Below are 25514 nucleotides of genomic sequence, written 5' to 3'. Positions count from 1 at the left end.
AATAATTATAGAGCTGCAGTTAGTACCCTTAGTAATGTTTATTTTCTTTCCTCTTAAACTAGCACTGGAAAAAATAAAAAAGACCTACAACTTGCAGCAAAGTGCCAACTGATCCCCTTTTCTTTGCTTTCATTTTATCAATTAGCCCTCTGCAATTAACAAATGTGCAACTGTGTTTACTTTAGAGTATATTAAATAGGTAACCATGTTCAATCTTTGTATGACTCTAGATTTACAGAAAAAGGAAACTTGGAAGTGTTGCTCTTTACCATTCAGAGTAAGATGCGGGCAAACAATCAGAAGGTGTACATGCCAAGAGAAGGCAAGCTCATCTCAGATATTAATAAGGTAAGTAATGTTAGGTTTCATCCAATTTATTAAAATGCATTTTTATCATCAGCAGTGTCAAAATATGGGAGGTGACATCATAATTTGTATTGTGCTTTATTTCTACTACCTCAGTCTTGTGTGGTTAACAGGTCTATTACAGACTACCTTGTAGACTTTCTTACTGGCAAGTTGGACTTATATTAACATTCTGTTGAAAGATTGGATCTTAGTACAAACAAAAGTTTTTAGTAGTTTTAGCTTGTGTGCTTGTATAGGAGCAGAGATTTTTTTTTTTTTTTGCAAGACTGGGAAACATTTCCAAATGGACATCTCTAGAATGAAAATTACTGCTGAGTAAATATTATTATTAATATTATTATTATTATTTTTATTATTAATAAAAAGGACTTATATAGCGCCGACTTATTATGCTGCGCTGTACATTAAATAAGGGTTGCAAATTATACAGAAAGTGACAGGAGGAGGAGAAGACCCTGCCCCGAAGAGCTTACAATCTAGGAGGTGGGGGAAAGTAAATCGAATTCATACATACAATGAGCAGTATTTTAGACATGGATACTTGCAAACAATGCATTTTCAAATGTACATCCAATGTTTTGTAACTTTCCCTAACCAGAAATAGTGATAGATAGCTTTGGGTAAACGTCGGTTCACACAGAGGATACATTTAATAACTATCCAATTTTGAAACTATACACAGTCTTTTTAAGTTCAGGAGATACACCTGGATTTGGTTCTTCTCGGTGCTCAGCCAGTATAGTCAATGCAAAAATGAAAACACATTTTATTTGAGGGGCTTATAGGGTATGTATTTTTAATAGAGGAACTCAAATCTGTAACATATTTAACAATACAAAGTTTTTTTAAGTTCAGGGGACACAGCTGGATTTGATTCTTCTCAATGCATGACTATAAATTAGTCATCAGTGTAAGGTTTCCACTTCATCTGTTAGTATTGTTAGCCTAAAACTTTTAATAGCCAGGTCAGTTATTTTATGTTGTTTATCTAGAGGGATTATTTCCTAAATTTTATGCTGATACTCATTATAGATACTATATTGTTGGTACTGGTGTTTTCACTGTACAAAAAACTATCTGTTACTTAATAGCTGGCACTGTGCACAGTCTACAGTATTGTTGCTATTTATTTGTTCTAGATAAGTTTCTTAATCACCTAATGAAAATATTATTTTCCTTTTTTCTGCCCAGGCCTGGGAACGACTGGAAAAAGCTGAACATGAGAGAGAACTGGCACTTCGAAATGAGCTGATCCGTCAGGAAAAACTGGAACAACTTGCACGTAGATTTGATCGCAAGGCAGCTATGAGAGAGACCTGGCTGAGTGAGAACCAGCGCCTGGTGTCTCAGGTATAAGAGCTTTTTCATGCATTGGAACGGATATTACTTACACGTACCAGATTCCTGTCTAATTTCAAGTACGGGAAGGAGATTGCCAGGGCCAAAGGTTTCCCATATTCTATGGAATAAGAACTGGAACTTGAGTCATGCTTGAGGTGGAAATATGACTTCAACAGACTCAACAATTTACATAGCTGAATAACCATCTTTTCAAGCCTCAGTAAAGTCCTTCTCTATCCTGGTATTTGTTTCATAAAGTGTTAATATTTTGAATGATTTTTTAGAGATCCCCAATTTACTATAATCCACCAATTTTCTTACCTTTAACGTTCAAAAAAAACTCTTTTGTCAAAGTTTACTTGCAATTTGCGAAGGCAACTCCATTATCCATATTTGCTATTACTGGCCACAACATGTGTGTAGCAGAGTATTATTTCTCACATTTTTTTCAGATAATAGAAGCCAAAATACAGTGCTGGAGATATCTGTGCATATGGTTAGCAGTTTATTATCTGACTTTGACAATTGTCTGGTATTATCTGCTACAATATTAATTTACCTCTGCTTGACATAGTTTTCTGGCTTATCCTTTGGAAGCAATAGTTCGTTCTTCCTGCCAGAGTTTGTGTTTCCATGCCTCACCATTTGTACTACAGCAGGACAATTTAGTTTTTTAACCCCCCCTGTTGCATTTTTATCTAAATAAATGAAAGATCTAGCAGTGAATATTAGTCATAATTGTGGTCGATTATTGTGACCTTCTGCTGTTGTGAAGCTGTATCTGGCAGAATGTGATAATGCTGTATTCTTTCTCTCAATATTACAGGATAACTTCGGGTTTGACCTTCCTGCGGTGGAAGCCGCCACAAAGAAACATGAAGCCATCGAAACAGACATTGCAGCTTATGAAGAGCGTGTTCAGGCAGTGGTGGCAGTGGCAAGAGAACTGGAAACTGAAAACTACCACGACATAAAACGAATCACTGCTCGAAAGGACAATGTCATCCGACTTTGGGAATACCTTCTAGAGTTGCTGAGAGCACGGCGACAGCGGCTAGAAATGAACCTAGGAATGCAGAAGGTTTTCCAAGAGATGCTTTACATAATGGATTGGATGGACGAAATGAAGGTACGCGGGTTTTCAGGCATTAGTCATTCCTGTAAAGCATTTTTTTCTGGTTAGTGGTATTTGGAATAAACATTTGTGATATATATATGTCAGTGCTCTCCCCAGAAATGTGTTTAGGCTGGGTTGGAAGAAGTTGAAGGCGGGTGGCTACCCCTGAATTGTGACCCAACTTCTCAGTAACCTCCCAAAAACAGTCGGATGGTTACTGAAAAGTGCTGGGTGATGCACTTGGCTGAAAAGGGCTGTGAAGAAGACACTACGTTTTTTTTCAGTAATATGATATAACACATTGGATAACCTTGTCCTGTAGCAACTTTTTCTTATCAGGTTTGTTACATGGTGTGAAAATCCTTATCTGGTTATGATAGATCCCCTCTATTATTACAAGAATCGTTGCTTTGAGAGTCTCATTTAAAGTCAGCTGTCCACTATGGTCATTGCAAAAATGAAAACGGCTTATAGCATATGTATGTTTATATGTATGTATGTTTTATAAAGGAACTCAAATCAGTTTTTCCACAAAAAAAAAATGCAGACAGAAGGACTAGGTTCTAGTATTTCCTGTGGTGTCCTTGTAGTTAATTAGTTAATCCCATTACTGACTTTACCTATTCATTGGCCTGCTCTGTGTCTCTGAAGGAGGTGTCCATCTTAAGTGAGTCAGGGCTTTGCTTTCTAATGTCAGAGCTTCCAAGCAAGACCAATGAACAATATAGTAGTGACTAAATATTGCTTTAAATATTCTAAAGCTGCGTACACACTGCCAATTTTTGTCGTTGGAAAGGATCTTTCACGATCCTTTCCAACGACAAGGGTGTGGCCGATGCCGATTATCGGGCGATAAAAATCTGACGTGTGTACGTAGCTTAAGACCGGCAGTCACAAGCAGAAGAACCTTACATCTTAGTTTAGACATTACAACCTTACTTTAGACATTTGAGGCCCAGACACCCTGATGTTCACTATATTTATATTGCCTTTTTTTTTTTTTTTTTGTAGGTGCTTTTATTGTCTCAGGATTATGGAAAACACTTGCTGGGGGTCGAAGACTTGTTGCAGAAGCATGCTTTGGTGGAGGCTGACATTGCCATTCAGGCAGAAAGAGTACGTGCTGTTAATGCATCAGCTCAGAAATTTGCTGCAGGAGGAGAAGGTAAAAAAAAAAAAAAAAAAAAAAAAACTAATGTTGCCAAAAAATTGTTTCAAAAGTATTGTCAAAAATACTGTTGACCTAAACCTGACCTAAAAATTGAAAAAGAAGGTGCTTTGTAATCCTGGATGTACACTGAGCTTTAGTGATTGAATAAATATGAATAAAATCTGCAAGATGGCTCATTGTGGTTGTATGATGTTTAGTGAGTACTGTGACCTTCAGGAGCCAATCAAAGTTAAACTTTTAGTAACACTGAGAGCAAACAGGCCAGTTGACTGTGATCTCTCATTGCAGAATACTACTAGTGCCAGCTGGCTTTTATTTGATTTGCTACAGGTTCCCTTCAGGTAATATTTACATGTCAATGAATTTCAGAATGATCTCAGAAGCATCTCAACCTAAGTAATGCTTTTGACATGCGTGTTTTATTTAAAGTGTGATGTGTGTTTAATTTAAAAGGGGCTGGTAAAGCTGTGATACCTGAATTTTTTTATTATGCTTTTAGATAGTACTTATTAAAGTATAATATTTGGAAGAACACCTTTTACGTGGATGCAGACAGACAAACAAATTATTGCTAATTTAAGTGGAAATTAGTTAACATGGTATTATTGACACATTCTCACACAGAGAAGAATGTATCAATAATGGTTATGGTATTATAGGTAAAATGATAAGGATAAACTGTTCTTTTAGGTTTACTAATGAGTATAATGACATACAATTAACCTATTTCACCCTTTAAAATGTTTCTATTTTTACATAGGTTACAAACCGTGTGATCCACAGATCATCCGGGACCGCATAGCCCATATGGAATTTTGTTATCAGGAATTGTGCCAACTGGCAGCTGAAAGACGTGCACGTTTGGAAGAGTCTAGGCGACTTTGGAAGTTTTTCTGGGAGATGGCAGAAGAGGAAGGGTGGATTAGAGAAAAGGAGCAGATCCTGTCTTCTGATGACTATGGTAAAGATTTGACCAGTGTCATTCGTCTTCTGTGCAAACACAAAGCCTTTGAAGATGAAATGAGCGGGCGAAGTGGTCATTTACTGCAGACCATCAAGGAAGGCGAAGAAATGATTGCAGAGGAGCACTTTGGATCTGAGAAGATAAGGGAGCGAATTAAGGATATTCAGGAGCAATGGGCTAACCTAGAACAGCTGTCTGCTATTCGCAAGAAACGCCTGGAAGAAACATCAAGCTTCCACCAGTTCCAGGCAGATGCTGATGACATTGATGCTTGGATGTTGGACATTTTGAAGATAGTGTCCAGCAATGATGTCGGACATGATGAATTTTCTACTCAGTCTCTAGTAAAGAAACACAAGGATGTAGCTGAAGAAATTACAAGTTACAGAGCCACCATTGATGCTCTGCATGAGCAAGCTGCTTCTCTTCCTCCAGAACAGTTTGAATCAAATGAAGTGCAGGGCAGATTGTCTGGAATAGAGGAAAGATACAAGGAGCTGGCGGAACTAACAAAACTTCGGAAACAGGCTTTGCAGGATGCCCTCACACTGTACAAAATGTTCAGTGAAGCCGATGCCTGTGAACTGTGGATTGTGGAGAAGGAGCAGTGGTTGAACCATCTGCAAATCCCTGAAAAGCTAGAAGACCTGGAAGTTATTCAGCATAGGTAATTTTAGTTTAATTCCTGGGGAGATGTGAAATAGGATCTGAAGTAACAGTATGGACTTCATACCAAAATCTAACAAAAATGTTGCTTTTATATTTCTTTTAGGTGGGGCCAGTTTAGAGAATTAGTTGACCGAACAAAGGATGCCCTCAGTTCAGTACTAAGTATTCAGAACTACCATCTTGAGTGCAATGAGACCAAGTCCTGGATTAGGGAAAAGACCAAAGTCATTGAGTCAACCCAGGACCTGGGCAATGATCTTGCTGGAGTCATGGCCCTCCAGAGGAAGTTAACTGGTATGGAACGTGACTTGGCTGCTATTGAGGCCAAACTGTCTGATCTGCAAAAAGAAGCTGAGAAATTGGAAGCTGAACATCCTGATCAAGCTCAGGCTATCATGAGCAGGCTTGCAGAAATTAATGAAGTATGGGAAGAAATGAAGACCACTCTAAAGAACAGAGAAGAATCTCTTGGTGAAGCCAGCAAACTCCAACAGTTCCTTCGTGACTTAGATGACTTCCAATCCTGGTTATCAAGGACACAGACAGCCATTGCTTCAGAAGACATGCCAAATACATTAGCAGAGGCAGAGAAGCTGCTTACTCAACACGAAAACATTAAAAATGAAATCAACAACTATGAAGAGGATTACCAGAAGATGAGAGACATGGGTGAGATGGTGACACAGGGACAGACAGATGCACAGTACATGTTCTTGCGTCAACGTCTCCAGGCTCTTGATACCGGCTGGAATGAGCTTCACAAGATGTGGGAGAACAGACAGAACCTATTATCTCAATCCCATGCTTACCAGCTCTTCCTTAGAGACACCAAACAAGCAGAAGCTTTTCTCAATAACCAGGTATGAAAAAGTTATTACTCAGTTATTACATTACTCAGGGTTGTCAGAGTTTCTGAATGTACGTGAAACCTTGTAGAACATAAGCTGGAAGTGAAAATTTCTGTCTAGGAAATAAAGTGCTCTTAAAAATCTCTAAACAGTAACAGAACCTAGACAAAGTAAATACCTAGTTTCTATGTAATTACTAACATTTAGGTCATGAAATATAAAAAACGAAAATAAGTGTTATCCAATTCAGTGCTATCTGTAGTTTTACATGTAATTTTTTTTTTATTCTGGTCTTTTTTTAATTAAAATTATTACTTTTTTTACATTTTTAAATGTAAAATGTTATAAAATCACAGACAATATGAGGAAGTAACAGAGGCTTCAGCTCCTCATCTCTCCTCACATTGACATAATTAAAGCCCCATAATAATAAATTGAGCTCTACTGACATCATTGCAGGGGAAATCAGCTGTGGTCTGACCGATTGAAGAAGCTTCTGACACTTCATGATAGTGTGGGAGATTTCACGATCGATATAAAAGACACTGATAATAAAAAAAAAGAGACCAACTGTAAATGTGTTTTCTTCTTTTACAGCACTGTGTGTTTGTGCTAACTTTAGGTAGTCTAGTTTTATTATTATTATTTTATTTATTTTTTAAGCAAGCAAATGTTTCATCATTTTTTGTATAGTTTTAAAAACTGTATGACTCCTGGTATCTGATATGGGGGAGCAGCAGCACAACTTTTGCTCTAGCGCAATATACTCTGTCTGTCCTGTAATCATTTTTTTCCCTGCCTTTCCACAAAGGAATATGTCTTGGCACATACTGAAATGCCCACTAACTTGGAAGCTGCTGAAGCTGCCATAAAGAAACAAGAGGACTTTATGACCACCATGGATGCCAGTGAAGAGAAGATTAATGCTGTTGTAGATACTGGCAGAAGACTAGTTAATGATGGAAACATTAACTCTGATAAAATTGAAGAGAAAGTTGATTCTATTGACAGCAGGTATGGATAATTTGTTTTTCCACCAATTTCCTGATGTATGTTTATTGGCTTCAACAAATTGCCAGTAGAACTACGCTCAGGCTTATTCTTTAGAGCTCTATTTATGCCTTTGATTTTGAAATTTGAACCTTTGATTTTTAAATAGCTACAATGACTTGCACTGTCTCCACATAGCCCCAGTGTAGCCCCTGTGATGTGCTACTGCTTTCTAAGACAAGAAACCTCCCTGTGCTTGGACACTTAATAGACTGCACAGGACAATGATGATCAGTTGTTATTGACCAGCGAAAATTCTCAAGAAAAGTAGAGTGTGATACTAAAAGCATTGTAGACAGCTATTTTAGGATTTCTGTTAGTAAAAAAAAAATTCTTGATTGTTTCAGTCTGTATGCTTTTTTTAAGGCTCTTAATTTTAATACCATCTATTTATTTTATTTATTTTTATATTTTAAGGCATAAGAGAAATCGGGAGGCAGCAAACGATCTTTTATCTCGTCTGAAGGACAACAGGGAGATGCAGAAGTTTCTACAGGATTGTCAAGAGGTATGTCAGACCCTCACGCACAGACAGCTGTGTCAAGTACACATGGTTACCACACACAAGGTTACCTGGGCTGAGATTCAGTTAGAACTTTGTATCCAAACTTCAGAATTTCTATTTTACATTGTGCAGTGATTATGTTGTTATGCTCACCTTGCACTTTTTGCATCAGAAAAAAATAGATAAAATAAATTTGTGTTAAATTTAAGTGCTCTGTTCCAGAAATTCTCAATTTCAATTTTTAAAGGCCATGATCAGCTGTTAGGAATGGTTTATAAAGTCAAAATTGAAGTATGTTGCTATTGAGGTTTGGAGTTGGGGACTGCCCTAAACTGTCATCAGATATAAAATGTAGATATCAAAAAGTTCATGATAGAAAGATTACAAAGAATGTAGAGCATCATGGGAGCCCTAAATTAAGATATTCTATAGTGCTAATCTCTAAAAAATGTAGATGAACTATGTCTGTGCATGTGATTTATAGTTAGGTCCATACATATTTGGACAGAGACAACTTTTTTTCTAATTTTGGTTCTGTACGTCTTTAGTTCTTCACATTTTTATGCAATCTTCTTGTTCAACCCACTGAATTAAAGTCGAAAGTCTGCAGTTCAACTGCATCTGAGTTGTTTCATTTAAAATGAGTTGTGGCAATGTACAGAACCAAAATAAGAAAAAAGTTGTCTCTGTCCAAATATTTATAGACCTAACTGTAGATCTCAATTTGGTTCGTGTTAAAGTGGACTTTGTCTGCGAAACGTGTCGAGCAATAATTGATAGTAGTATTTGGAATCACCTTCTGTTATTTTTTTGTTTAAAATTTTAAAGTGTCTTATGATGAATTCATAATTTGTGATTTTTATTATATTTAACTGATCTTGTTTAATTAATTGAATACATAATCAGAGTAAAGTTCCTTTCATTTTTTTTTAGATCAGATAGGAATTTAGATAAGACACCCTATGGACAAAAGCCACACCACTCGTATATGAGACTTGCATATCTATACATTAAACCCATAATGTCATGAAACGTTCAGTGTTTTTCCACTTTTTTATTATATATATATATATAAATAATAATGTAATGCAGCTTTTGCCTACATTATTATTTCTTTATTCCGCTGATGTCAATTTGGAGAACTGATCTATGACAATAAGTGGCCTGACTAACATTAAATTGTAGGTAGTTGGTTGTGTTACATTACCCATGCACTAAATCTCAAGATTTCTTTGACAGAAAGACACAGATTTTTGGAAATCTTTTATGCTTCACAGAGGTGTTTAGTTTACCAATTTGAGGACAGTATAGAAAGTAGTCAGTCACAATTTTCTAGCCCGAAACCCTGATTTGGAGCTTTTAGGAGCCTACAATGCTTCAGTTTATGTTAAACTTACTGTATGCAGGTAGATCCAGCCCTTTGTTGGACATTCCTCATTATCTATGTATTAATGATGTATGGAGACTACAAGCCTCATGCATTTATTAATGAGCTCTGGCAGAAGAATAAAGTGATGTTTCTAAGCTAACATTGTCACCAACACAGCTGTGGATGTCTGGGGAACAAAACCAGCATAGGCCAATTTCCCCTCTCTTATATCACGATTACCAATGCTTCTTCGTTTGTTATGGTATTAAATACTGTAATGCTAACAATCAGAAGTTTTTATGTAAGAAAAATATGTATTTTACTGCTGTTTATAGAGCAATGTGTAAAATAAACTAGACCTTGGGTATATCGCAGTGCATAGATGAAATGCTCCATATGCTTTTCATTTTTAATGTATTTAATGTGCTCCAGATGTCTCAGACAGATTTTTTTTAACTTGGCATGTACCTTATGAGTAATGATGCTTTTACTTCTTGTCTTCCAGCTGTCCCTCTGGATTAATGAAAAAATGCTCACTGCTCGGGATATGTCATATGACGAGGCCAGGAACTTGCACAGTAAATGGCTGAAACACCAAGCTTTTATGGCAGAGCTGGCATCCAACAAGGAATGGCTGGACAAAATAGAAAAGGTAATGTGCTCTACAGTACTTCAGTAGAGCTGGAAAGACTTAGTCTTGAGTTGGCAGCAAGAGAGGGATTATGTATGCTGGCACAAGCATGATGAAGCTAAAATAAAGTGCAGACAGTCTTAAAGCTTCTCTCTATTTATAACTGAAAATGAAGCTTAGAACACAGTCTACCAAGACCAGGGATTCTGTAAAAAGCACCATGAATTTTTATAAAGGGGTCTTTGCAACAATAAATTACATACCGCAGGCCCATCTGTACATTTAAAAATACGTATAGTTCAATTTATTATTATTTAACCGTAAAGAGAACTGAGTGGACTTTTCACAAGAGTTCAGTTGTTCTGTGGAGATTCTAAAATATTGGTCTACTATTCCTTTTTCATGTGAATCTGCAAGGATAATGCCTTGTGTTTGTGGTGGTTGATTGGGATTTAAATTGATCCACAAATTTTTTGTGAGCATTGGTGGGGTCCCATAATGTTTGACCCACCCTGTGGAATAAAAAATTTGTGATCTCCCCAATGGTTGCCACAGGTTTTCTTTAAAGGTGCTGGCCTGCACAAAGCATAGAAAAGTTGAGCACCTTTAGACTTTTAAGAGCCCCATGAGGTACTGCAGATGGTATTTCAAGTCATGCTGTTTCTTCTATATCTTTTGTAGCAGAATAACCACATAGACTGTTCATATTATAGGGTTGTAGTATTGTGCACTTTTTTTTTTTTTTTTTTTTTTTACCATTTTTCCATTTTTTCGCATTTAGAAAGGTCTGGACTTTCCTGGAATTATGTCTTTGGCTCTAAAAGATACCCACTAAAATGTTTAATGGCCAGTTCTTCTCCTGTGTTGTAGGAAGGAAACCAACTGATTGTAGAAAAGCCAGAGACAGAGCCCATAGTGAGAGAGAAGATGACAGCCCTGCATGAAATGTGGGAAGAGCTGGAAACCACCACACAGACTAAGGCCCAGAGACTTTTTGATGCCAACAAAGCTGAACTATTCACCCAAAGCTGTGCAGACCTGGACAAATGGCTTCATGGACTGGAGAGTCAGATTCAGTCTGATGATTATGGCAAAGATCTCACTAGTGTCAACATCCTACTGAAGAAGCAGCAGGTGAGTGATTGGCCAAATGAGCCTCTGGTGGTCCACAGAAAAATTTGGACATTTTTTGCAATTTGTATGTTTTACTTTAAAACAAAAATAATCTAATAAATCTTATTTTCAGAATGACAATTTTTGTCTTTTTAATGAACTAATTTACCAAACTGTATTAGAGACGCAAGCTTCAGCTTTTTATTACATTCAGTTTTTATTGTTCAAGGACACTTTTCTGCAGCTCTTTTTCTTATCCTAAAAGACAATTTTAGCGGAAAATGGTCTTTGGCTGCAACTTATTTTGATACAAGGGACAGTTATAAGAAATAATGAAGTGTTAAATTTTAGATAAGGCCACTAACCTGCCTATGACTTTAAAAAAGAGGGTGTACTTGCATTTAGTATCTGATGATAATGCCCGTACAGACATTGCAGGTGGGGCTGCTTCTGCACTAAGTTAGGACACCCGTATGATATCAAACAGTTTATAGTGGCATGACAAGCGCTAAGTAATATGTTGGCGCTACATAAATACTGTGTAATCATAATAAAATTAACATTAAAAGTAGGTGGCAGACAGTGCACATAGCGTTTACGAAATATTGAAAATCTTTTTTCAGTGACACAGTGAAGGAAATCTAGAGGTTTGGAGCTTTAATAATTAGTTATCAGAAATAGCCAGGGACAAAGGGAAGTGTGTAGTCCAGGCTGTCATCCTACACAGCTCCTGCCAGTTATAGACTCTAAGCAGCTTTTGTTTGCACATTTATTGTGCTGCAGTCTCAGACAGCTTGTGCCGGAATGTGATCTTTCAAATGTCAGCCAGTGAAAGGCCTATGAAGAGGCATTGAGTAGGCAATGTACCCTGGAAAAAGTCATTCACACAGAGCCTTTCTTTTCTCTCCATCTCTCTCTCCCCAAGCATAGCTTTATATTTAGTTCAAACGTGAGATTTGTGCAGCCAGGACTGACTAGAAAAGCTTCTGAACCCCTCCATGGACAAGGGCTCCATGTGACATTGAAAGCCTATGTGAAAATATTAGGCCCATTATGTCTGTCACATAGGCTAAGGCCTTACAGCACCCTCTTGTTGTAACCTAACACATTGCAGAGTTTTGTTTTTGCATTCTTTTTTAGCACATTTTAGAGAGCCATGTAAACCATGCACAGAACAAAATCCATGGCAAAGCAATGTGTTAACGTTTTTTTTTTTGTCTTTTTTTTGGGGGGAGTTACATATAAAAGATGACATGAAAATAACATGATGCTGGCCTATTTGCTGTGGCTTACACTCTTGATTGAACTGCCTTTATCTTGTTAACCAGTATATAATGGGCTTATTCAAAAATATAAATGATTACAGTTATGCCAGAATATTTATGAAATGTGTGCTTTTGGCTAATAGGCAGTGCAGAGTTAGGGCAGTCTTCTCTTGAAGGTCACAAAAACATGCAGTTAGGTTAATTGACTACCCCACAAAATTGACCTTAGGCTGTAATAAAGACATATGAGTATGGTAGGGACATTAGATTGTGAGCCCCTTTGAGGGACAGTTAGTGACATGACTATGGACTTTGTACAGGTACTTGCAAAATATATTTCGGATATCCCTATCTGTGCATATATCTGTTCTTTTGGTATCTTTGTATGTTTGGCTGTCTGTGTTGAAACAAATCTCTTAAACATGATTCAGAGGTAACAGGAATTGCATTAATGTTGGTCCTCTTAGAAAATACACACACTATCCTAATGGTTCATTAAACAACAACTAAATCCAGTACTTACCAATAGTACAGATTTGAAGGAGTCTCCTTTTATATTAAACTTGAAACATTGTGGTTTTTTATTAGATGTTGGAGAATCAAATGGATGTGCGCAAGAAGGAGGTGGAAGAACTGGAGAGCCAAGCTCAGGCCCTGAGCCAGGAGGGGAAGAGTCCAGATGAGGTTGATGGTCAGCGTATTGTTGTGGAGAAGAGGTTTATAGACCTGCTGGCACCACTAAATGAAAGGAAAAAATATCTCTTGGCTTCTAAAGAAATTCACCAGTTCAACCGGGATGTGGAAGATGAGATTGTAAGTCATCTGGTTAAATAGTGAATAGGAATCTGGTTAAATAGTGTTTAATCTGATTGATCAGATCTCATGTCATTAAGGATGATTATGCCTGGAAACTTAGAGCATTATTTAAAGTTCAGTCATATGACTTTGCTTTGATTTATGTTGAACTTTTTCTTCTTTTTCCAGCTCTGGGTTCAAGAGAGAATGCCTCTTGCAACATCAACTGACCATGGACACAATCTTCAGACTGTACAACTACTGATCAAGAAGAATCAGGTATGTTTTTAGCTGTTTGTTTTTCCATGCCTTTTTTGTAAAGTACTTTGCAAGTTTTTTTTCAATTTTTATTAAAGTATTGATTGATTAGGTTAAAATATAAACACATCATTGTTATGAAAGTCAGTTCTCTTTTTTTCTATTTTGTTACTATCCTGTCTTTTTATTAAAGGGTTAATAAATGAAATTGCATTTCCTAAACTTGCTGCATTCAAGCTGTGGAATGTGATTTGGATCATTTCCTTCCTAACTCCAATAGTGACTACACCCATGTGTAAACACTACGAAGCACAAATGAGATGTATTTTCCTTACCCTTTAGTTTCGGGAGCCGCGTTTCCTTTCTGTGAGATGTCTCGGAGGTCTTTTGTGCCTGCGTTTTTTTTTTCTTACAGAAAGGGAGGCTTACAGAAACGTTTCAAAGGACTGACTTTCTTTGCCGCCCTGAACATTTGTTTTTAGTGGTTAAACAAATATTTTGTTTTATGAATGAAGTTTGTGTCAGAATCCTGTGATTAGAGGGACAAAACTCTCACGGTTTACTGCTATTCATTATCTTTTTGTAGCTGTGCGTAAATTCCTAGAATGATTGTATTATTCAATTTATGTAAAATAAATACAGGAAAATTAGGTACTTGTCTATGGTATGATAAGCTGTTCATGGATAATTCTGTATGTAATTTATCACACATTCTTTCTGAATGGCATAAAGTGAAGAAAAATCCCACAGATTGTGTCTTTGGTCAAACAGTATTTATTTTTTCACTTATGAAGGTTTTGGTTATTTTCAAAGGGTATTTTAAGCTTACCAAGCACTGGCTGGAATGTTGCACCCACCCTTCTAATGTGGCCAATTTAAGGACTCAATCTAGGGAAGGTTGGATGTCACATTTTCCATACGCTTGGCAGTTGTATTTCCTCCCAAGAATTTCTATTAACGTTAAGCAGTATTCTGTAATAAATTATTTTAGATCATGTTAGTTGGAAATAATTGATTGGTATTTTTAAGCTATTGTTGTTGGGATTTCAAGCAATTCAAAGCCTTACTGCCTTCCTGTGTGATTGACTCATTGGGCCTGATTTATTAAAGCTCTCCAAGGCTGGAGAGGATACATTTTCATCAGTGAAGCTGGGTGATCCAGCAAACCTAGAATAGATCTGATCCAGGATTGAAAACACTTGCTAATGCAGTGGCCACCAATCGGTGGTCCGCGAGAAGATTTTGGGGGTCCCACGTACCCCTAGCAGTTCCCAGGCTCAGGGAGGTGGGCAGCTGTGTCCCTGCACACATCCCGTCCACTGACTCATTGCAGATTTAGATCTGCTATGGCAGAGTGGGCAGGGGTATGCCGTCACTATGGGGAGGTTCCTCCCCTTTGATTGACAACCGGCTCCCCGTGCATGCACGTGGTCAGGAGCCTGTAATTTTAGTGGTCTGCAGGACTAAAATGGTTGGCGACCTATTAGCTAATGAGTAGCTAATGACGTTTAGGAAATCCATTCCAGGTTTGCTGGATCACCCAGCTTCACTGATGAAGTGTATCCTCTCCAGCCTTGGAGAGCTTCAATAAATCAGGCCCATTGCTTTTGCTTAAAGTCTGAGCTTTATCCAGACAATTTTCAGAAATCTCAATATGAGTTTACTATGTGTTTATATAGTACTAAAACTATACTATCTTCGTCTAGGAGTCACAGTACTTGTTAATACAGGTTAACTTAACTATTGCAATCAGCTATGTGTTTTAGATAAAATATTGATGGTAAACAGTAAGTCTTTAATGTTTTTTTTGTTTGTTTTTGTTCTTTATTTTTTTTTTTTTAATAGACTCTTCAGAAGGAAATCCAGGGCCACCAGCACCGCAATGATGATATCTTTGAGAGAAGCCAAAAGATTTTGGAAGATGGCAGCCTTAATGCTGAAGCAATCCAACAACGATTATCAGACCTCCAGACACTATGGAACCTTCTCATCGAGGAGACAGAGAAGAGGCACCGGAGACTGGAGGAAGCCCACAAGGCTCAGCAGTATTACTTTGATGCAGCTGAGGCAGAGGCATGGATGAGCGAGCAAGAACTTTATATGATGTCTGAAGAGAAAGCCAAGGTGACTGAACTAAACATAAAGTACAACAGTTCTCTTAATCAGATATGTTGTTGTAAGAGGTATTGGCCTTTTGTGTTAAAAAGTTTTACATTCCTAGTGTTAAGGATATCAAAAAACACTTCTGTTCTGAAGCCATGCCATTCCGATAACTGATTGAGTACAGTTAGGAGTCACATCCAAAATGACAGCATTATGACAATGCAGATTGTCGACACTAAAAATAGGCCTTTGTGAAACAGAAGATGAAAATGCATTTAATAGGAAATGTGCTAGAAAAAAAACTAGCGGACATAATTTATTTTAGGTTTCTATATATGAACCAATCAGCTAGCAGTTTACAGACAGACTATTGATCTCCTAAATGCAGAGTGTGGTGGTAAGTGATTGACATTCCTGCAAAACTACAGATTAGGTGAATTAAAATACCTGGAACCAAGCAGATAAACAATTGGTCTGCAGAATGAAAGAAAAATGTTCATGATCTTATTTTCAATGCTGTTCTGGCAGCTTGCTGGAAAACAAAGATTCTGTTACACATATCAGATTCCTGCTGACCTCTGGCGTTGTATTGCAGGATGAGCAAAGTGCTGTGTCTATGCTGAAGAAGCACCAGATTCTGGAGCAGGCAGTGGAAGACTATGCAGAGACTGTACATCAGCTTTCCAAAACAAGTAGATCATTGGTGGCAGATGAACATCCTGAGAGGTCAGTAAAGTTTGTTGTGCTTTTGTGTGTTAGGAGGGTAGTTGGGGACTTTTAAAATATCTGTCAGGTATGATCAAAATGCCTAGAGCTTTGTCAGCTAGTGTATTCAAACTAATAAGAGGTTTCTGTAATTGCTTAGCTACAGCAAGAAGAAAGACAATTACAGTTGCTTAACCAAACTGTATTTAGGAGACTAATATACATTACCCTGACATAATTACAAATTTCCTTTTTTATTTAATCACATGCTCGTTCATGTTGAGCGTTTGACATTACCTATCCACGTATTCCCGGCTGTAAGACTTTAAATGTGGGAGGAGAAGATTGGGGTTTTTGTACAGGCTGTGTGCACAAAAGTGTTTATGTAAAACAAGTTATGCTCTGTGTTATGAAACTTTGAAACATTTCATTATCTTAATAATAGTGTATTTTTTTAATATGATCTAAAAATTCAGTTAGAATGAATGAATGGTCGTGTACAATATGTACATTGGCTTAGAAATACAGTATAACACAAAAATAGGATTTCTGAGTGTATAAGTACTAATGTGTGGCTGAGCATTATACAGTCTTATACGTGCAGATTGTGCTGGTAATGTAGAAGTTATAGTACTGGCAGTTACTTCCTGATTTAAAGGCAGACCCCTGGCAATGTACCTCTGTGTATGCATATGATGGGTAATGCCCCAAAACCTTCTTTGATTTGTGTGATGTAGATATCCCAGAAGGCTGTGCGCAGCAGAGGCAATGTCCTCTGCAACAAGATGAAAAATGTGATTTTGTTAATATGAAAATAGATAATATAGATATAATGATAAAAAGTGAAGGGAATTTTTTGTCACCAGGAAAAAAAGATTTTGAATACAATAAAACCATTCCAACCTTCTTAATTCTGGTGAGGTAACCCCCCTCCCCCAAACAGGTGCACAGATTGCAATTAAAAACTGATAATTGCTTTAACCTTTGTAAATGAAAATATTTTAGCTGAAGTGTTAAGCTTTAATGGTTCTTTCAGTTAAACGTGTTTTCTTATGTATTTGTTTCTTCCCCCTTTTTGTATATTGAACAGTGAACGCATCAGCATGCGTCAGTCGCAAGTGGACAAACTGTATGCAGGTCTGAAAGATTTGTCGGAGGAAAGGAGAGGTAAACTGGATGAAAGGCACAGGCTATTCCAACTCAACCGAGAGGTGGACGACCTGGAGCAATGGATTGCCGAGAGGGAGGTTGTAGCAGGTTCCCATGAGTTGGGGCAGGACTATGAACATGTTACAGTAAGTGGCTTATATTGTTGTATTATTCAGGTTTAGGTTTTCACACACTGATTCCTCTATGACTTTTCTACATGCCTCAGATAGCTGATTTACATGGCCAGTCTTGTAAGCACAGTTACATTGCTTTACAGTGTCCCTATGATCCCAAAGCACAAAATATGCTTTTTGATATTTGGTATTATACCAAAAAGCATTGATAATTTTATAATAATTTTTATTTACTAAAGTGATCAGAACTGATTTGTAAGACATGATGTTTCTTTCTTTTGCATTCTAGTAGATTTTTTTCTGTTTTTTTTTTATTTAGAAATGTATCCAAACCTGTTTAATAATTCAACTTTGACAGGACGAAAACCTGTTCCTGTTTTTATTTTTTGCAATGTATCAAATAAAACATATTACCAGGCTTTCTTATTGATTTTTATCATACTATAGTGTTACAAACTTTTACAGGCCTTTTAGAGTCCTTTTTTATGACATTCTTGTGCTCTGTTGTGGTAAACAGATCTCTTACACATTCCTGGCAATCAGAGTTCTTTCTATACTCTGTCAGTAATATAAATGTTACTATTCACTTGATTCTCAGAGCACCACTTTTTTTTAAAGCTATCTACCAACTGAGTACATGTCTAGATATAACTTTTATCCTCTGTGTATCATTTTTCATTTTGTAAATCTTTGTATATTTACCATATGTTGGTCAGGATACAGATTTGCTGAATTAAGACGTTTTCTTCTGCTATACATTAAATTTGCTTATTTTGTTATTTTAGTGCAGTGTTCATCTCAAAAATAGCCAGGTGGTTACTGAAAAGTGCTGGGTAGTGCGCCCAACTAAAATGGGCTGGGGAGAACACTGTAGTGGTCAGTGAATAAACATCCCTGCAAATTTTTAAGAAGGCTAATCATTCTTTATTTTTATAGTCATGGCAGAGATTAGTTTTCTAAGTCACTAGCTAATTTAGAAAGTTCATTGTTATACTGGTAATTTTATCTGATGTAATAGCCTTTAGAAAACCCACATACAAGGCAGTTTTACTGTCTTTCGTGTCCTCTGTGGCTGAGTATTCGACCAGAATTCAAAGTTTTAAAATGTTTTCATTTTTCTTGGCTTTTAATAATCTTTGCTATTAACATGTTTTTGGAAATACTTAAATGCTGCACCGGATAAAGGAAGTAGGCAAGTGGATTGCACACATTTGTTCAGTCATATTGGGCTAATGGCATCCAAAAATTGACTGAAAGCATTGTGTACCTGCAGAACAAATATTCAAGCATTCGCCATCTCCGTGAACTTGAAATATCTTAGCAATTTTATGTCTACATCCTTCTGTTTTTTTATAGATATGTCATCTTAGTGACTTTCTGCAAAGGAAGAGGTCTTTTCTTGAGTTTGAATTACAAAAATATGCCCAATTTAGTTAATGTAAAATGTGGGCTTTCCGAAACTTCCACATATGTAAGGATTAGGTCATTATCAATAGTGTCAGATGTCCCATATCTGGACAGATGCGATTTTTGGTGTGGAATAAAACAATAATAAATAACAATAGATGACAAGTGTATTGTATACATTGTGATCATAGAAGGTCAGCCTTATTGCAATATCAATTGGTGTGACATTGAAACTCAGATCCTCTCTGTTATTTTTTTTTGTTTTGTTTTTTTTTTTCAATTCAGATGTTGCAAGAGAGGTTCAGAGAGTTTGCACGTGATACTGGGCATATTGGACAGGAGAGGGTGGACACTGTTAATCGCATGGCAGATGACCTTATTAATTCTGGACATTCCGATGCTGCTACCATAGCAGAATGGAAGGATGGCCTGAACGAGGCTTGGGCAGACCTGCTTGAGTTGATTGACACCAGAACGCAGATTTTGGCTGCCTCATACGAACTGCACAAATTCTATCATGATGCTAAGGAGATCCTTGGGCGCATACAAGATAAGCATAAGAAGCTTCCTGAGGAGCTGGGAAGAGATCAGAACACCGTTGAAACACTACAAAGAATGCACACCACATTCGAACATGACATTCAGGCACTTGGCACGCAGGTGAGTTGTTTTCCTCAGTGTCTTAGGCTAAAAATATTATTTGATAAAAGAAAACATGGACTGCATACATTGTACCACTTGAAGTTGTTATTTTGTTAGCAGCATATAGGGGAGCACAGAAAATAATAAAAATAAACCCTTAACCCTCACAAACAAGACCAGAAACTAAAATGATCTCATTCAAAAAACAATTAAATGTTTCCAATATTTAATGCATTACTGCAAGCTTTGCATGCAGATTAATTATTGAATAATATTCTGAACATTTATTTGTCTCAATGTCTGTTTAAATGTAGAAAAAAGTAAAAGTAGAGCTGGTACATCAATGACATGATAGGTGTAATTCAACAATTCTGCTGCTCAAATTACTTTGTTTCCTATTTTGACACGTTTGCAGATTCCTGTAGAGGATTTTCTCTTGGCCTTCTGTATCCCTAGGGTCTATGCGCTTCATAGCCCCTGAAAACCATGATAGTTCAGCTACTAAAATTGATAAAATAAATCTAATTTTCTTAGGCCAGAGAGGATACCCTTTCATCAGTGAAGCTGGGTGATCCTGCAAACTTGCAATGGATTTCTTTAAAGTCATTTGCTATTTGCTAGCAAATGTTTTGAATCTGGGACCAGATCCTTTCCAGGTTTTCTGAATCACCTAGCTTCACTGTTTATAGTGTATCCTCTCCAGCCTGGGGAGCTTTAATAAATTAAGCCCACTGCGTACAGTATCAGTGTCAATACATGTTGTATTTTTCCATTAAAACTAATGAGATTGAGAATTTCAGAGTATTTTCTTGTTTATTTCCATGTGGCCAACATAGATGTTGTTTATATTAGATGCATGAATAGAGCTTAGTGTGTTCTCTGGTGTAGGAACAATCAATTTTGCTGTGTGTCTGAGCTTTTCTGTTTTTTTCCTGTTAATTCTTAGGTAAGGCAGCTTCAGGAGGATGCTACACGATTGCAGGCTGCTTATGCAGGAGACAAAGCTGATGATATTCAGAAGAGGGAGAGCGAGGTTCTGGAGGCATGGAAAGCATTGCTGGATGCCTGTGAAGGCAGGCGGCTCCGACTGGCGGACACAGGTGACAAATTCCGATTCTTCAGCATGGTCCGTGATCTCATGCTCTGGATGGAAGATGTCATCAGGCTGATTGAAGCCCAAGAGAAGCCAAGGTACAGCTTGAAGTGTTAACATGAATTAACTTGAGCCTGATAATATAAGCAAATGCACATTACCTTATAATTTTGCATTCTATATAAATTCATTTTGATATTGACCTACTGGCTTATGTTCAGAGGGTGATAAACTGGGCAAGGCAGTATGCTCTTTAAATCCATGTTCTGAAAATGTTCAAAATGCTAAATATTTAGAAATGTTGCAGTTGTCTGTTTTAGAAACTACCAGTTTCCAAACTGACAGCTCAACATTTTTTAACAAAATGACATATAATTTATATCTATTGTCAAATGTTTGTTGTACTTCCATATACCGTAAGCACTACTCTTTTCAGACAGTTAAAGTTAAAGAGTAGAATACCCTAAATTATATAATGGCAATACAAAAATTTGGAAATCTGCAAGAATCATAAACTCTATACTATTTATATGAAGCTTATCCCTATAGTGGGACAGCAAACATTCCAATAGTAAACACACAAGAGACAACAACATTCATTTATTCTTCTTTAGTTTGTTTGAATAGACCAGTGTTTCTCAGCCAGATTTCCATGGAGCCCTAGGGTTTTGCTAGGGTTTTCTTGAGCAACTAACAATTTTGTGCTTCTCGGGTCAGTGAAAATTACACCAATGAGCTGTTTGGCTGATCCCTGAAGTATTTCTGACCAGCAATATACAAAGCATTCAATAATAAAACCAAAATTATTTCCACTGAGGAGAATAAGATTATTACACTGTCCGCATCACCCTAAATTTGATAAGCCTATGGAAATCGCACATGTAGCAGTTTGTGCAAATCAAGTTATAATTCATATAATATAATACCAGATTCCTGTCTAACATTACACCACAGTATACCGATTTTTAACTTTTTTATATTTTATAAGGGTTTATGATTCATTGTACTGTTTTGTTGTTGCAGGGATGTTTCTTCAGTAGAACTCCTAATGAATAATCACCAGGGTATTAAAGCTGAAATTGATGCCCGGAACGACAGCTTTACTACATGCATTGAGCTTGGCAAGTCTCTGCTGGCAAGGAAGCACTATGCAACAGAAGAGGTAATCGGCCCAGATAATTTATAGCTCAGCTGCATTGCAGATCTACATGTGCTTGGCTGCTGCAAAGACAAACATCATCATTAGATTGAGGGTTGGCTAGTGTTCTCATTATGCTTAGCATTTCTACAGTAATAGAACCAACATTACAGAATATTGCAGTGTATTCCAACGCCCACTATGGTGAGGACTGCTGTATCTCCATTTTAAGGAAATCTTTTACACTCTCTGTAGAAAAGAAAATGCTTACCTTTTATGGTCCACTATGGCATTATAGTTTTACATTTTAGCTTTTATGTGCAAATCTGTCTCAGCTTTTTATTGTATTATAAAACAGAAGAAGGGCTGAGTTTCTGAGAAACAATATATATTCATCTACTCCATGCATTCATCAGCATTTCAAGAATATAAACAGGGGGATAAATTGCTTACTAGTGAACTAACAGTTGGAATGTTGGAATTTTGGAATTTTTTCCAACATTTAATATTTAAAAACATTTTTTTAATAACAAAGTCTGCCAGATTGACCATCCACAATGTACTTTACCTACCCACTGTATGAGTAGCACAGGCTGTAGCTGAGCGCATTGAGTGTGGAAACACACCTTGTGGACCACTGTCGGACAGAAAGGTTTTGAGGAAGAGGTGGGATCAGCCCAAAGGGATGTATCTGGCATCCTGGGTAGAGCTTTTTGTTCAGAACTTGAATAGAAAGCACATTTGGAAACAACCTATCCTGCGTGTTATTTGTTACTTTGACCGCCCTTGGCATAGGAAACTGTTTCCAGGAGAAGATTGAGTTTGATAACTATAGGTTATAGGTGTGGTCTCATAACTATTTGTTTTACAGCAGCATGTGTTTTTATACTTTATTTCATTGCCAAACTGACAATGGCTGTAAGCTGTTTCCATTCACACTGCTGTATATCAACCCTTCTCCCCCATGTAACTAGTAGCACTGCTTGAGACACAGCGGGCCCCATGTTCAAACATGTCTGCCAAACGCACTTCTTCCTCATAGCAATTATATCTTCCCTCTGTTTTCTATTGAGGATCAAACAAATGGTTTTTCTTTGTCACTGGTGTCATCACCTAGGAAAAAAAACATCCTGTTAGCAAAGTCTGAGGTCTGGACTTGGCAAACATATATACAGGATCATCGATGGATCTAGAAAAAGAATTACAGACCACCTGTGTTGCCCCTTTTGGTGTGGATATGTTGAAAGAAGGGTTGGCTTGACTTCTATGGGAAGCACAGCCTTTGTGAACAAATTCCTGTTTAGGTTTATTGATAAACAATGTCCTGCTTGCTTATATCTTTCTCTAATTCCAGTCCTCCAATGCTATCTGCAGAACTTTACTAGTGAACTAACAGTATGTTTTATTGTTTTCGGTCTGTAACTCAACAAGGCTGCTTCATATATTGCATTCACCAATCCACATGTGAATCTGTGCAGGACAAAGTGACATGTTTACTTCATTGCCTCTTCTCCATCTATATATCTTCCTTGCCATTCTATTCAGACACAGAAAGAAAAGAACAGGTTTAGTTGGATCTTCAGACATACTGACAGTCTCCCCATCCCTATGTAACAACACTGGGACAGTTATCAGCATTGTCACATGGGTGGGGGGGGTAACATTCTTCTCCATACCTAGAAGTACCAGTTATTTTCTTTGTACCCTACCCTGGAATGATGAGGGGGGAACCTTGCCATGTAATGTCTTTCTGACTGAAACTCATACTACACTCCTACTGTGCATTGATTTCACTTTTTTCAGCTTAATTTAATTTCTTCTGCTTTACATTTAGATAAAAGAAAGGTTGTTACAGCTGACTGAGAAGAGAAAAGAAATGATTGACAAGTGGGAAGACCGATGGGAATGGCTCAGACTGAGTAAGATTGTGTTTAAACCTGTTTACATGCACACAAATACACACATTTAAAGGGAGGATGAAGCCCAATCCAGGCAATCAGGATTTAATATTTAATAATTTTTTTTCACATTTGAGAAATTTCCCTAGCTGTTTAAGTGAACCAAAAAATGCAGTTGCAGATAATTTGTGACTTTTTATGGATAGTTGTGATGTCTGGTGAATAAAAGATGGCAGAGGGTGTTCTGTATTTTAAAGATGTAAAAACACTAAATCACAAGTGTCCCTGAAATGTTTTTACACACAGTTGATATACCTGCCACCATCATTACATATAAATGTTATTGTGGACTTTCTTAACATGTTCATTTCATAATTTAAGTGACCCAGTCAAAATACTTTCACATCAGGTCAATGCTGACACTTAAAAACATGTTGGCAGATTGTAATTTTCATGAAGCAAATCTTTGTTTTCCCGTTGTCACTTTTCCTATTTAATTCATAGTGCCAATAATTTATTCTCATTATTTGTTGTCAGTTTTGGAGGTGCACCAGTTTTCCAGGGACGCCAGTGTCGCGGAAGCCTGGTTGTATGGACAGGAGCCATACCTGTCAAGTCGTGAAATAGGCCAGAGTGTGGACGAAGTGGAAAAACTAATAAAGAGGCACGAGGCATTTGAGAAATCAGCGGCTACCTGGGATGAAAGGTTTTCAGCCCTGGAAAGACTTACAACGGTATTTTCACATTTATACGTTTTTCCAGTACTGGTAGTGTGTAAATCTCTGAAACTGTAGAATTGTAACTTTTCATGACTGCATTAAATTTTCTATTGTCATGGTAAATGGTTATTTTGTTATCCTCAGTGTAAACTCCATTGTAGGTTTTGTCAACAGTGTGGAAAAAATGACTTATTTTTTGATAAATGGGGTTTTAATATTTCAGAAGAAATCTGAGTTTTTCCAAGATTTAGAGTTTTATTTACCAACCAGTGTCCTTAGGCCACCATAACCATGAGCTGACATGTGGCTCCAACATGGAGGTACCTGAGGGATGAAAGTATTAGTTTCAGTAATACACCCATGTCGTTTATAGCTTTTAGGTTTTCTGTAAATATCCAATACAATATGCTTTATGCCCGTCAGCAGATTGTAGCAGCAGTGTATTTTTTATTATTTGGACTAACCAGCTATTTCTAATTCTCTTAATTACCTAGTCTTTTAAAATACGGCTGTCCTAAAGCCATTCTCACATCACAGAAATGTGTATTCATTGCAAGGAATATTGTTTCAACAGCCTCCATTTTCATCTTTTTACCTCCAGCATCCTTTTTCAGTAGTTGTGCAGGGAATCCAAATATAAATGTGCTATCCAGTGGGCACTATAAATGGTTGCAATGCACTGGGTAATCATAAATAAGTAAAATAATTTGTCTAGGGCTGTAAAAGGGCACTTTTGCTCATAGATTTGTCCAGTATAGAGCATTGGAGTGCAGAGCTACAGGGACCACCGTACAAAGGTAAAGGTTGACCAGAACTGACTAATTGGCCTGGAAAGACTTAAAAATTATTTTTTGCTATCTGACACAGGAGATAAAGTAAAATCTGTCTCATTTGGTCCATGCAATTTTAGCTGGAATTACTTGAAGTGCGTCGACTACAAGAGGAAGAGGAGAGGAAGCGCAAGCCTCCTACGCCTGAATTGAGCCCAAAGGTGTCAGAAGAAGAATCACCACAGCAATGGTAAGAAATGTCCCCCTTTGCTTTAAGTTACAGTGTGCAAT

At 37.2% G+C, this 25514-nt stretch overlaps 1 protein-coding gene across 1 annotated transcript in view; it reads left to right on the top strand.

The window, feature by feature from the left end:
• Positions 1-25514, top strand: part of SPTBN1 (spectrin beta, non-erythrocytic 1) — a 118450-nt gene that overhangs the window by 80688 nt on the left and 12248 nt on the right. The window contains 20 exon segments of the mRNA XM_072409689.1: positions 231-348; positions 1561-1719; positions 2537-2839; positions 3839-3992; positions 4759-6491; positions 7291-7493; positions 7947-8037; positions 9909-10055; positions 10905-11168; positions 13001-13225; positions 13397-13486; positions 15311-15589; positions 16164-16294; positions 17364-17568; positions 19249-19623; positions 20552-20796; positions 21722-21860; positions 23671-23755; positions 24272-24468; positions 25364-25473. Of these exon segments, the coding sequence (XP_072265790.1) occupies positions 231-348; positions 1561-1719; positions 2537-2839; positions 3839-3992; positions 4759-6491; positions 7291-7493; positions 7947-8037; positions 9909-10055; positions 10905-11168; positions 13001-13225; positions 13397-13486; positions 15311-15589; positions 16164-16294; positions 17364-17568; positions 19249-19623; positions 20552-20796; positions 21722-21860; positions 23671-23755; positions 24272-24468; positions 25364-25473 (5253 nt within the window).

Source organism: Pyxicephalus adspersus, chromosome 4 (genome assembly GCF_032062135.1).
Source record: "Pyxicephalus adspersus chromosome 4, UCB_Pads_2.0, whole genome shotgun sequence".
Lineage (NCBI taxonomy): Eukaryota > Metazoa > Chordata > Amphibia > Anura > Pyxicephalidae > Pyxicephalus > Pyxicephalus adspersus.
This window is presented reverse-complemented; position numbering and strand designations above follow the sequence as displayed.